Genomic DNA, 13,272 nt, shown 5'->3' on the forward strand with positions numbered 1-13,272 from the left:
CGGACCCCCCCCCGCCGCGGGTCCAACTCCACGCCCGGAGCCTCGGGGCTTCTTCACGGGGGGGCGGGCGGGGGCGCGCTGGGCTCTTTTTCTTTTCTTTTCTTTTCTTTTTTCTTTCCCTCCTCTCTTGACCAAGAAATGAGATAAAATAAAAGCGAAAACAGCAAAGTGGGGGGTGGGGGACTGGGGGCGATGAGAAAGGGACGAGATTCCTTCAGTCTCTAGAAAAAAAGGACGACCGAGTCGGCTTCCTGCTGGGGCTGCAGCAGACGAGTCCGGAAGCTCCTTGGGAGTGGGGAGTCGGGGAGTGGGGAGTCGGGGGGCGGGGGGCGGGGGGCGGGGGGTGGCGTCTCTTCGGGCAAAGGGGAGGAAACTCCGAGTAGCTTTTTTGCCATCGACAACAACATCACGAACAACAATGAAAGGTCGCCCCCCTCCCCCCGAGCCCCCTCGCCGCCCCGCCGCGTCCCGGCGGCCGCGCAGGTGGGGGATGGGAGCGCGGGTCCCCAAAACGCCGCCGCGCTCCGCTCTCGGGCGGCCGCGCCGGCCCTGCTCACTTTTTTTTTTTTTTTTCTCCTTTTCCTTTTCCTCTTTACTTTTTTTCTCTCCCTTTTCTCTTCCAGCTCTTCGTCTGTCCGCTTCTCTCGCGCTCCGTTTCGTTTCTTCCCTCCTTCCTCCTCGCCTGCCCCCCGCCCCCCGGCCCCGGCCCCGGCCCCGGCCCCGGCCCGCTGCTCCGGCCCGCGCGCGCGCCCGTCAGTAGGTGAAGACCAGGTTGGAGATGCTGGACTCGAGCCAGTCTCCCGAGATCATCTCGCTCACCTCGGGCGTGCAGTAGTCCGGGAACTCGAAGTGCGAGCCGGAGCCGGGCTCGAAGTTAAAGTCCAGGTCCCGGTCCAGCGCCGACGACGAGCTGAAGCTGCCCAGGGACATGCTCTCAAAGTTTGAGCTGGGGTTCAGGTCGAGCAGGTCGTCCTCGAACTCGTCGTCGGAGGACGAGGAGCCCGACGACGAGGACGAGGACGAGTGGGACGAGGACGCGTGCGAGGGCGCGCTGGACGGGGCGGGCGAGGCGGCGCGCAGGCTGGCGTAGCTGCGGTGGTCGGCGGGCGAGCGGCCGGCGGCGGGCGACGAGGCGGCGCTGCTGCGGCCGCTCAGGCTGGGCGCGTCGGGCGAGCAGCCCGCGCCGCCCTCCTCGTACAGGCCCAGGGGGTCGCTGGGGTCGGCGCCCGCGCCCACGCCGCCCGCGGGCGACGAGGACGCGGCGCCCAGGCCGCCGAACAGGTACACGCGCTTCACCTTCTTGTCGGCCAGGTGCTTGCCGGGCGCCGCGAGGCCGGCCGGGGCGGGGGCGGGGGCGGCGGCGGAGGCCGAGGCCGAGGCCGCGGCCGCCGCGCCGGGAGTCCGCGCCTTGTACAGCGAGTGGTGGTCGGCGGCGGCGGCGGCGGCGGCGGCGGCGGCGGCGCCCAGGGGCAGCAGGGCCGCGGCCCCCGCCTGCTCGGCCGCGAACGACGAGGCCGCCGCCTTCCCGCCGCCGCCGCCGCCCGCCAGGACGAGCTTGGCGTGCGGCTTGCCGCCCCCGCCGCCCGCGCCCGCCGCCTTGGAGCCGCAGCTCTTCTTCTGCGCCGGTTTGGAGTTGGCGCCGCCGCCGCTCGCGCCGCCGCCTCCGCCCCCCGCGCCGCCGCTCCCGCCGCCGCTCGCGCCGCCGCCGCCCCCGTGGCCGCCCCCGCCACCGACCTTGTCGCCCTTGTCCCCGGGCTTGGAGGCGGCGGCGGCCGCCGCGCCGGCGTTGGCGTTGCCGGACTTGACCTTCTTCCTCGGCCGGTACTTGTAGTCGGGGTAGTCAGCCATGTGCTTGAGGCGCAGCCGCTCCGCCTCCCGGATGAACGGGATCTTGTCGCTGTCCTTGAGCAGCTTCCAGCGCTTGCCCAGCCGCTTGGAGATCTCGGCGTTGTGCATGTCGGGCGACTGCTCCATGATCTTGCGCCGCTCGATCTGCGACCACACCATGAAGGCGTTCATGGGCCGCTTGATGTGGCCGCTCGGCGTCTTGCACCAGCTCGGGTCGTCGGCCTTGCCGCCCGTGGAGGCGGTGGAGCCGGGCGTGGGGGAGGACGCGATGCCCAGCTCCAGGCCGGCGCCCGAGTCCGAGCTCTCGCCGGCCAGCAGCGCTTCCGTGTTCTCGGCGTTGTTGGTTTGCTGCACCATGGCCCCGGCTCGGCGGGCGCCCACGCGCGCTCACACCCTCGCGGCGGCCGCGGCGCGATCGCCGGGCCCTGCCGGCTCCCCGGGCGCAGCACACGCCGAGCGGAGGACGCGCGCGCGCGGCGGCCGTGCGGGCCCCCCCAGTCCTGGCCGGGCCGGCGCCGGGCGCGGGGAGAAAAGTCTCCAGGAGACGCGGGGAAGGAGCGCGCTGCCTCTCGCAGAGGAGTTGTAGTTCCCAGGCTGGAGAGGCTCCCTCCCTCTCTGCTCGCCCTCGCCCTCGGCCTCGGCCTCGGCCTCGCCCTCGCTCTCACCGCGCCGCAGTTTGCGCCGTCTCTCGGCTCGGAGTCTGGAGACCGTGCTAAGTGGAGGAGTTTCTTGAACGCTGCTGCTGAAGCTCCCAATGCAAGTTTCTCGCCGCCTCCCAGGCAAGTCTCTCTCTCTCTCTTTTTTTTTTTTTCTCCTCCTCTCTCTCTCTCTCTCTCTCTCTCTCTTCCCCTGAAGCAGTTGGTTCCAGTTCACGAGCGCTCTCGGGAGCTCAGGAAAGCGACATAGTCTCTATCACTTAGTCCCTTCCCTACAATGCAAATCAAAAAAGACTCTGGCTCCAGGACTCTCTGTGGGCGGAATCGGCGCTAAGGAGTTTGTGCAATTATTTTGTTGCAAGGTAGGAAGCCAAAAAGCCTTCGTGCAACAGACGGGCATGAATAAATGTATGTTTCCCCCCTCCCTTCTGCAAGAAGGGAGCTGGTGATGGCAGAGTTCCTCTAGTGCAGACTCTTAAAGAGCGTGCAAGAACTAGAGACCCGGGAGCGAAGCAGGCCTCTTCCCCTCACACAGTTTCTCTTGCTGCAGCTTAGAGCAGACCCCAATTCCGCCTCGCGCCTCTTTATCCTTTCACAGTCCTGGCCACGGCCAATCAGCCGCTGCTTCCTCGTGCCAAGCCCCGCCCCCGGCCTTCCCATTGGCTTGGAACCCGATGCAATAATAATCTCCGCGTGCAATGAGAAGCTCCAAATCTGACCTCATTCCAATTTAGAGAGCAAACTTTTTAAAAGGGCTAGAAGTACAGCTGAGATTTCTGCTGCCTTTTTTTCCTTTTGCTGTGTGTGTGTGTGTGTGTGTGTGTGTGTGTGCGCGCGCGTGCGTGTGTGTGTGTGTGTGTGTGGTGTGTAAAGAGGATGTTAATGCATGAAATTATTAAGGGGAGAGACGGAAATGTATTCTAACCATTATGTTAGATAACAAGGGGCTTGGAAGTGGGGAGGGGGGTAAGGGTGAAATACTGTAAATGGAAGCTTTCTGCTTAAAAGCCAAGTGATTATTTTTATTAGTTCTTTTCAGTACTGGAATAAAGAATCAGCCTCTAGTGCAAAATCTGTTCCTCGGATCCTTCATAAAGCCAAGGATGTAAAAGGGGGGAAGGAAAGCCACAACAATAAATCAATGGATATTGAAAACCATTAAGAAAGTGGTACCTAGACACCTGTCATCACAATTATTTTAACAGCTCTAGGTACAGCACAGATGTTGATGTATTGTGTAGATCCCTTCAGAGCAATTTTTGTGTGTGTGTGCTGTTTGTGGAAAGCAGAGAAGAGGAATTTTTGCAGTAATTGCTTGCTCTCTTAACCAAGCAGGGGTTAACTATGGTTACTTAATGATTTAAAACTCCTCTATAAATCCTGGATGGCCCAAACAGGGGAGCTTTCCGTTGGAACACATTATGCAGTATTCCATACTTAACTCAAGGGGAGAATTTCCATAGGGTTTTTGTACAGGATGGTAATGTCGACGAGTAAAGGATTGGGATCGTTTTTTTTACTATCTAAATACTCGTTTCCCATATTTTTCAAAATTAAAGTGCTGCACTTTCTCCCCACCCCTCAACCCTTCTTACTTTCCCTTTACATATATTTTCTCCTATGTATTCCTCCGATGTTACTTATATGCTACTTGAATCAAATTGAGCTAAGGGAAAGGACGTGGTGTAACTGGTAGCAGAACACACTGGAGCCCTTGGATTTATATTAGACCTGGATGTCAGTCCCTCTTACTGTTTTTGTACTCTGTAGAGATGGTTAAGTCTCAGTTTTCCTCATCTGTGATATGGGAACACTAGGAGCTACCTTATATAGGGTTGTCTTGAGGGTTCCAGGAGTTTGATGCATAATAAACCCTCAGTGAATGCTCTTATCCCTCTGTTGGTAATTCTAGTAGTAGCAGCATGTTGTTGTCCAAGAGATCAAAGTTGGGGATGGTCACTGAATTTTTTCTTTTTTCTTTTTTTTAAATAGGCTCCACGCCCACTGTGGTGGGGCTTGAACTCAGGACCCTGAGATCAAGAGTAGCTCGCTCTACTGACTGAGCCATTTTCAAAAGTAATCACATATCACATGATGTGAACTGTCCAAGGACAACAGTGGCAATCCTGTGGTCTTAATGATTTTAAACGAAAGGAACTTTCTGAAGAGTGTTGTGGAGAATCTGGCAGAGAACAGGTACAAAGGTAATCAGATACATGTTTATTTGGCCACAAAAATTACCTCCATTCCAAAGTGTGAAAATTAGAGTTTTGGTAAAAATTGGTCTTTTTTAATGCTGTAATAATAAACTGTTTCTCTATAGGCCAGGGATAGGTGGTGGTTAGATAGGGCCAACCCAACATAATTAAGTAAGCTTTTGATTCAGATCAAACTAGTGCTAGGCAGCAGATTTCTATTTATCTTGTCAAACTTTTAAAGTATGTAGGCTGGCCAGAGGCCCAGGTTGTCCGATTTAGAATTTTACTGGAAAGAACACCCTTTGGAGACGTCTGACTGGATCTGTAAGGATCAATCACGAGCAAAAATGTTGTGAGTAAAAGCAAGTAATCTTTGACCATTAGCTACCCAAGTTATATACTTTTTCTTTTAGAAGGGGGAACAAATCTGAAACAAACAAAAACCCACAGGCATCTTTTTTTTGCATGTAACAAAGTTGGGTGTGTCATCATGTGTTTTATTTTCTTTGGTATGCACATCAAAACACCTGAACAACCCTAAATGTTATACTCTGACATCAAAAATTACTCTAAGAGGCCTATTATTTATAAAATCAGTATCTTCACTCAAATAAAAAAAAAGAGAGAATAAATATTATATTTTGAGATTTGTACCAACTCATGATTTGAGAATGTAGCTAGTTTGTGATAATTCGGTCAGGGGGACTATCAACATAACTGATGACATTTCTAGAACCAGTCCTGCTTTCACCGCTGAAAACGATGGGGAAAAGTGGGATTTAATCAAAGTAGCCCTAGTAATTTTGTTTATCTTTAAAGCACACTTATTTATTTTTAAGATTTTTATTCTTAAGTTATCTTTACACTCAATGTGGGGTCTCAGGGTCCACTGACTGAACCAGCCAGGCACCCTGCACATAGGTTTTTTTCCCAAAGTAGATACTAAAAAAAAAAAAAAAAAAAAAAAGGCCACTGATCTATTTCTATTACATATTACAAGATGTATTTTTGGATTTTAACAAATCCAGTGGATTTTAAGATAGACCTTCGTGGGCAGCCCCAGCGGCTCAGCAGTTTAGCGCCGCCTTCAGTCCAGGGCCTGATCCTGGAGACTCGGGATCAAGTCCCACATCGGGCTCCCTGTATGGAGCCTGCTTCTCCCTCTGCCTGTGTCTCTGCCTCTCTCTGTCCTTCTGTTTCTCATGAATAAATAAATAAATAAAATCTTAAAAAAAAAAAAGATACACCATCGTTCCATGCAAGTAAGGAAAGATAACTGCCAAAGAGACATCAGCCTGCCCCTGTTTATTTCACAGATGTTGGAAGTGAAAAGGAGTTCTCAGAACTGAAGAAATATGGTATTAGTCATTTCCATTGACTTTATAATGTGAAAATGTATATATGACGCTCAGACTTCTAAAGTACATTTGTTCTTCCATGTGAGTATTTCTTTTCAAATGTAAGACATTTAGCTTTTCTTAAAGTCACCTTTCTCACCAACTCAGTAAACATGTGCATGCTGGAATGTATTGGGCCTCTGAAAACCAAGCAATGGGAAAAGATTTCTGTGTTCTTAATACCTAAATTCATATGTTTTGTAACCAGTTCCCCATTACTGACATTTTTCCACCAAATACCAGATATTTGGTGGCCTCTACTAAATCAGTACTCAGTGTTCCCTCTGCTGGCTTTGCAGTACATGAAGTAATTCTTAATGCTACTCTTTGAGCCATATTAACAGAAAATCAAGATAATTTTGCAAAAAAAAAAAAATCCTGTTATAGAATAATAAACAATTGTCTTCATTGGTACTGCTGTTAGACATTTCCAATTTTGAATTAAGGTAAATGATCTTATTTTCTCTAAAATAATGGAATTCTGTTTGAGATGTAATGTAGTATCTGCTAACTCATTTCTTCTGCTCTCACACCTGCACAACATAAAATCTCACATCCATAGAATGGTATGGGGTATAGATGGAAGTCAGATTCTCTCCCACTGCTGAATATATTCCTATAGCGTGGGGGCAGGGCGCCGAAGGGAAATTAGTTTAACAAATCTCTTGGATTTGCACTGATTTGCAAGATTTTGCCTTGCCTTGGCTATAGAAACCGTGACTGTGGGAGCTGGTCTAACCTGACAAGTATTCAGTTCAAATGAAACAGAGGGGGTGGGGACACCCTCCTCAGCTCCCCTCCCCTCCTGTGTTAGTTTAGAAGCAGCCCTGGGAAACTTGATGTCATTGGACTTTGTCAACTGAAAGGCCCAGGGTTTTCAGTTCCACACTTGAGGGAAAAGAACCCTCCAGAGGAGGCTGATTTACTTCTCAAGTTGGCAAATACAACTTCCACTCATCCTTTTGGGCCCATGTCTTATTAGGACTGGACTTACCCTTTTCAGGGTTTACATTGAAAAAATAACATATGTCAGTGACTCTTATTTTCAAAATACCAAAATAGGGAGTCTGGTGCAAAATGAAATCGTGATTTATTTTTACTCTTAGAAGAAGCTGAGGGGTAAGAATTTCTAATAATTTTGACCACTTTATCTCCCCTCCCAACCATCGGGTAGCTAGCGCCTGGCGAGATTAAAAGTAACCGCTTTATGGCATTACCATCCCCCTTTTGCTTTCCTTCCCAATTTCCTACGAGACGACGAATTTTTGCCTGGGTCACGTAGATCTGAAGCTTGCATTCGAGCTTCTTTCTCCTCGTCCCGAGGCCCAGGCCCGGCAAACCCCCCCACCCCCCCACCCCCCCGGGAGTCTGGGCTTGCTCCGCCGCCCGCGGGCTCCCGGTCTGCGGAGCAGCAGCCGCCAGGTGGCAGCGCCGAGCCTCCCTGCGCGCGCCCAGACGTGGGAAAAACGTGGGGATGGTCAGGCTCTCTCTTCCTCCCCGCCTCCTCCCGAACCCCTGTCAACCTCCACGACTCTGCCTTTCTTAGGTAGCAGTTTAAACGATCAGCGGTTAATAGGGTGTGTCGGCGAATTCAGAGGATTTCCCCCCCATAAATCAAAACTAAAGGCAGCCAACCACCGCCTCCCGTCCCCTCGTCAGATGCTCGCAGAGGCCGGGGAAGCCGAGGTTAGCCTCCCGCTTGGACACAGTCACCGAACCCGGGACGGGATCAATTACCACGTCCCTATCGTCTTGCTGCCGCGGGCACGAGCCGGCACGCAGCCCCCCAGGCAGCCGCTCTCGGTTTTGGACAGCGGCTTTGGAGCAACGGGCGCGCGTTACTTAAGGATGCGCAGAGGCCGCCGCTCCTCCTTAAAAAAAAAAAAAAAAGAAAAAAGGTTTCCCTGGGCCGGGACGCCTCGCTCGGTGGCGCAGGCTGGGCACTGCCCGGGCGCTGAGCTCGGCGAGGACGCGGCCTCGGTGATGGTGCTCGGCCTCCCGCCGCCGCGCCTCGCCTTTCGATCACAGTTACAGGGAGGAAATAAATTGGAATCGACTCAGGCGGTGCTTGCGGAGGAAAGTCTTTCCTACTGTAAACATGTTTCAGGCGAGCCTGTCAGCAGCATTTTAACACCCGTCCTCCGCTGAGGTTTTACGACCAGGCAAGGAGCTGCAGACGCGCGCCCGCGCGCACACCCTGCCCCCGCCCCGCTCCCGCTCCCGCTCCTAGAGCGCACACGCCGCCCCCGAAAGACGTCCCCGGCCCTCGGCGCGCGCTCACGCTGCCCCGGGAAGGGCCCCACCCCCCGCGCGCGCTCACGCTGCCCCTGGGAAGGACCCCCCCGCGTGCACACGCTGCCCCCGGAGGACCCCGCCTCCCCCCTGCCCCCCCACGCACACGCTGCCCCCGGGAGGACCCCCGCCTCCCCCCCGCGCGTGCACACGCTGCCCCCGGAGGACCCCGCCGCCCCCACGCGTGCACACGCTGCCCCCGGAGGACCCCGCCTCCCCCCTGCCCCCCCACGCACACGCTGCCCCCGGGAGGACCCCCGCCTCCCCCCCGCGCGTGCACACGCTGCCCCCGGGAGGACCCCGCCTCCCCCCCGCGCGTGCACACGCTGCCCCCGGAGGACCCCGCCGCCCCCACGCGTGCACACGCTGCCCCCGGAGGACCCCGCCTCCCCCCTGCCCCCCCACGCACACGCTGCCCCCGGGAGGACCCCCGCCTCCCCCCCCGCGCGTGCACACGCTGCCCCCGGAGGACCCCGCCGCCCCCGCGCGTGCACACGCTGCCCCCGGGAGGACCCCGCCGCCCCCCGCGCGTGCACACGCTGCCCCCGGGAGGACCCCGCCGCCCCCCGCGCGTGCACACGCTGCCCCCGGGAGGACCCCGCCTCCCCCCTGCCCCCCGCGCACACGCTGCCCCCGGAGGACCCCGTCTCCCCCCCGCGCGTGCACACGCTGCCCCCGGAGGACCCCGTCTCCCCCCCCCCCCCCCGCGCACACGCTGCCCCCGGGAGGACCCCGCCTCCCCCTCCCCCCCCCCCGCGCACACGCTGCCCCCGGGAGGACCCCGCCTCCCCCTCCCCCCCCCGCGCACACGCTGCCCCCGGGAGGACCCCGCCTCCCCCTCCCCCCCCCGCGCACACGCTGCCCCCGGGAGGACCCCGCCTCCGGTCCCCTCTTCCCCGCGCGCTCCACGGCGCGCTCGCTCCTGGCGCCCCTTTGAAGTTGCCGCGGGGGAGGGGAGAGTCCCCAGCGCGCCTCGCCCGCGCCCCGAGCCAGCGCGGCTCCCGGCGGAGGTGCCCAGTTCCGCCGCTGACCGGAACCGAGCGCCGCGGCCCCTCCCTCGTGCCCACCGCCCCCGCCCGGCCCCCCTGCGTGCCCTCTGCGCCCTGCGTCCGGAGCCCCCCCCCCCCGGCTCGCAGGCGACGTGCGGACCCGGCGGGCGCCCCCGAGCCCCTGCGGAGCTGCGGCCGCCCCGGCTTTCGGAGGCCGCCGTTGCCTGCGCCCGAGTCCTCGAGCGTCCCCTCCCCAGGGGTTCGGAGGGGCCGGAGTGCCGGTGCCCCCTCGCCCCTCGCCAGGGCGGAAAGACGGGGAGGGGGCTGCGGGGGTCGCAGAGGCGCCGGGGTGCCCGGCCGAGCGCCCTCGCCGAGGGGGGCACCCGGCGCCCCCGTGATTGAGACCCGGCGTCCGGTCGGAGACGAGGGAGCCTCTGGCAGGCAGGGGACCGGCGGACGCTGCGCCCAGGCGCGGTCCCTGGGAAGCAGGGGGGGTTCGGCTCGCGGGGTCCCCTTTGGATTCGTGGGTCTCGGACTTGCCGCAGGCCACTGCGGGAGCCAGGCCCGGAGCGAAGCGTCTGGGGCGTGGGGGCACCTGCTCCCCCGCCCCCGGGGCCCCGGAGCGCCCCCAGGGACCCCAGCGTGCGCTGTGGACGCGAGCGCACCCGCGGGACCCCGCCCCCAACTGCCAGGTCGGAGCAATTGCGGCCGGAGCCCGGGGGGGAAGGCGCTTTCACTTCTGGAAAAACGCTCCACCCGCAGCAACCCCAGGCCGACGCTGGCGGACCAGTTGAGCTGCTGTTGGAGGTTGTGCGAGGGCGGGCGCGGCTGCCAGGGAGGGGACCCGCTGGGGAGCGGGCAGAGGCAAGCGCGGCCAACGGCAGGCGCGAGAGGGAGGAGGGGGCGCCGGGGCCGCGTGGGCAGCCCAGGGACGCGGGCGGGGCGGGGCGGGGGAGGCGGGCACGTGGCGGGCGCGGGGCGCACGGGCTCGGCCAGGCGCCGGGCCTCCTTGCTCGCGTCCCTCCGGTCCCGGGACCCGCCGCGGCCCTCCAGCTCGGGGGCGCCCTCGGCGGGGGGGAGCTCCCGGGAGGGGCGGGGCGGGGCGGGGCGGGCAGCGGCCGGGCCCAGCGACCCCAGTGCCCGGGACCGCGCGGTACACGCACACCTGGCACCCGCGAGTCGCCATCTGCTCCGGGCTCACCGCCTCCTGGGTGGGGCAGTGGGCGTGAGAGAGACGAGGGTACCGCCTGGTGAGGGGTGGCCCCGGGGCAACCGCCGCAGTGAGCTCGGCCGTCCTACCGGGTGCCGAGCGCAGCCGCGTCCCTTCCAGCTGCTGGGCCCGGGAACTGCACCACCTGTCCTGTTATTCACCCTCGAGCTAGAAAGGAGCCCCGTGTATTCCGTGACACGTCCACAATCCGAACGATGATCTACAAGTAAACTCACCGCGCCAACGGGAGCGCTTGAGGCGGGGGGCGGGGGGGGCTTGGACAAGTGGAGGGTCTGGCAAAGCAAAGTGTGAAGTTTGGTGATTTTTACGCTGCTGCCTGAGGCAACAGAGACCCCCCCACCCCCACACCGTGGTTTGTCCCACAGTCTCGTGCAGAGATACAAATTACCAATAACTATTGAAAAAAGTGATTTAGTGACCATCTGGCCAGCAGAGTTTGAAAATAACTGAAGGCTGGTCCTTAAACTGAAGTCAGTTTCACAAATATGGGACCACACCAGTGCTTACCTAACAAGCGTTTTGTAATGTGATTTTACTGCTAAAGAAAATTCATGGATAATACAACCTCCTTGCACCAGATATTTTTATAAAAATCAACCTAATGGTCAAACTACAGTATTAAAGGAAAAATACAAGGTACATAATTTATGATAAAACGATACACATTTCAAATGTGCATCCTCAGGCTCTTTTTCACTAGAACTCCCGAAACGTCTAGAATTTATAAAATTCTCCTTGGGGAGTACTGCTGCCTAGATGTGAATTATGAACTGTGAACATCAGGCAAGTACGAAGTATTGGGAATGCTATTAATATTGTAAATTCTTCAATTTAGAGTGGGTGTGGTCCGTCTTTATGATAAATCAACCTTCTGGTATTTGTGCCTCACTATGGACCTTTCTCTGCTTCTCTCAATTTGGTCATATGACTTGTTTGGGCCAATGGGACGTTAGCAAGCAAGACCCCCTGCAATATGGACACTTAAAAAGTGCCTCCGTATTGGGATTTGTCCACTTGAAACTATGGAATCTTCTTGTTGTGAAGAATCCAGTCTAGCTTACTGGAGGATGAAGGGCCCGATGGGGAAAACTGAAATGCCTTGCCAATGCTAGCATTCCAGACATGTGACCAAAGTTATCTTGGACTTGAGTAGGATTGTCAGATGACTGCAGACACATGAGGGATCCGAGATGAATCCAGCAGAAGAATCACTCAGACGGACAAACCCACAGGATTATGAGAACAATATATCATTGTTTTAAATCACTAGGTTTTGGGTGGCTTGTTTTGCAGTAATAGAGAACCAAGTAGTATTAGCTATGATACCCTGTGATAGATGCCAAAATACAAATCTACTCAAGAAGGTTGTCTTTTTTCTTTTTTTGAAAGACACGATAATGTTTATTATTTTTTAATGGGGGTGTAATTGACATCTAACATTCCAGGTGGACAGCATAATGAAGCATTATTTGTGTATATTGCAAAATGATCACCACAATACGTCTAGCTAACATCTGTTGCCATACAACAATAAGATTTTTTAAAATTTATTTATTCATAGAGACACACACACAGAGAGAGAGAGAGGCAGAGACACAGGCAGCAGGAGAAGCAGGCTCCGTGCAGGGAGCCCGACGTGGGACTCGATCCCGGGTCTTCAGGATCACACTCCCGGCTGCAGGCGGCGCTAAACCGCTGTGCCACCGGGGCTGCCCCCAAAATTAAGATTTTTTTTTTATTTGTAAGGAATCTCTACACCCAACGTGGGGCTTGAACTGACAATCCTGAGATTAAGCGTTGCATGCTCTGCTAACTAAGCCAGCCAGGCATCCCACCATATATATTTTTATCTTGTAATGAAAACTTTTAAGATTAACTCTTTTTAGAGGTGCCTGGATGGCTCAGTCAATTAAACTTCCTACTCTTGATTTGGGCTCAGGTCATGATCTCAGGGTCTTGAGATCAAGATCTGCCTAGGGCTCCACACTCAGCGGGGAGTCTGCTTCTTTCTCTCCTTCTCCCGCTTACTCCTCCCTTTGCCCCCAGCTCATGCTTGTGCACTCTCTCCAATCAATCAATCAATCAATCAATCTTTAAAAAAAAAAAAAAAGCATGAGAGCTCAAGCACGGGACAGAAGCAGAGGGAGATGGATAAGCAGTCTCCCCGGTGAGAATGGATTCTGACACAGGGCTCAATCTCAGGACCCTGAGGCCATTGACCTGAGCTGAAATCAAGAATTGGAAGCTTACATGACTGAGCCACGTAGGTGCCCTAAAACAGATTTACTCTTTTTATTTTTATTTATTTTAAAAGATTTTATTATTTATTCATGAGAGACACAGAGAGAGGCAGACACACAGGCAGAGGGAGAAGCAGGCTCCATGCAGGGAGCCCGATGTGGGATTCCATCCCAGGACCCTGGGATCACGCCCTGGGCCAAAGGGAGGCACCCAGCCAATGAGCCACCCAGGTGTCCCAGATTTACTCTTTTTAATGTCAAATATGCAATACAGTATTTTAACTGTAGTCACTATGCTGTACCTTATATCCCAAGATTTCTTTACTTGATAACTGGAAGTCTGTACCATTTGACTCCCTTCACTCAACCCCCACCAAACCACCAACCTGTTCTGTGTATCTATCTTTGTATTTCTAAGCTT

The 13,272-nt window shown here is 56.2% G+C and overlaps 2 protein-coding genes across 2 annotated transcripts in view; one reads left to right on the top strand and one right to left on the bottom strand.

Annotated features, from left to right (window-relative positions):
• Nucleotides 1–2,343, bottom strand: part of SOX4 (SRY-box transcription factor 4) — a 4,521-nt gene extending 2,178 nt beyond the window's left edge. Inside the window, exon 1 of the mRNA XM_041772262.1 lies at nucleotides 1–2,343. This exon is cut by the window's left edge and continues 2,178 nt beyond it. Coding sequence (XP_041628196.1) covers nucleotides 754–2,205 — 1,452 coding nt within the window. The 5' untranslated portion in view covers nucleotides 2,206–2,343 and the 3' untranslated portion in view covers nucleotides 1–753.
• Nucleotides 2,204–10,809, top strand: LOC121499907 (nascent polypeptide-associated complex subunit alpha, muscle-specific form-like). Its single transcript, XM_041771152.1, has 4 exons — nucleotides 2,204–2,381; nucleotides 7,382–8,191; nucleotides 8,249–9,956; nucleotides 10,143–10,809. Exons 1-4 carry the CDS (start codon nucleotides 2,204–2,206, stop codon nucleotides 10,807–10,809), a joined length of 3,363 nt encoding a protein of 1,120 aa, XP_041627086.1.
• Nucleotides 10,810–13,272: the final 2,463 nt, after the last annotated feature.

The sequence above is a fragment of the Vulpes lagopus genome, chromosome 10 (genome assembly GCF_018345385.1).
Source record: "Vulpes lagopus strain Blue_001 chromosome 10, ASM1834538v1, whole genome shotgun sequence".
NCBI classification, from domain to species: Eukaryota; Metazoa; Chordata; class Mammalia; order Carnivora; family Canidae; genus Vulpes; species Vulpes lagopus.

What these genes read in the sequence shown, in the direction of transcription:
- LOC121499907 (XM_041771152.1), top strand. Translation starts at nt 2,204, where the DNA reads ATGGCCCCGGCTCGGCGGGCGCCCACGCGCGCTCACACCCTCGCGGCG. An exon ending in CGCCGGGCGCGGGGAGAAAA is followed by an intron (nt 2,382 to 7,381) that starts GTCTCCAGGAGA and finishes TGGGTCACGTAG; the next exon opens with ATCTGAAGCTTGCATTCGAG. An exon ending in GGAGGAAAGTCTTTCCTACT is followed by an intron (nt 8,192 to 8,248) that starts GTAAACATGTTT and finishes TCCTCCGCTGAG; the next exon opens with GTTTTACGACCAGGCAAGGA.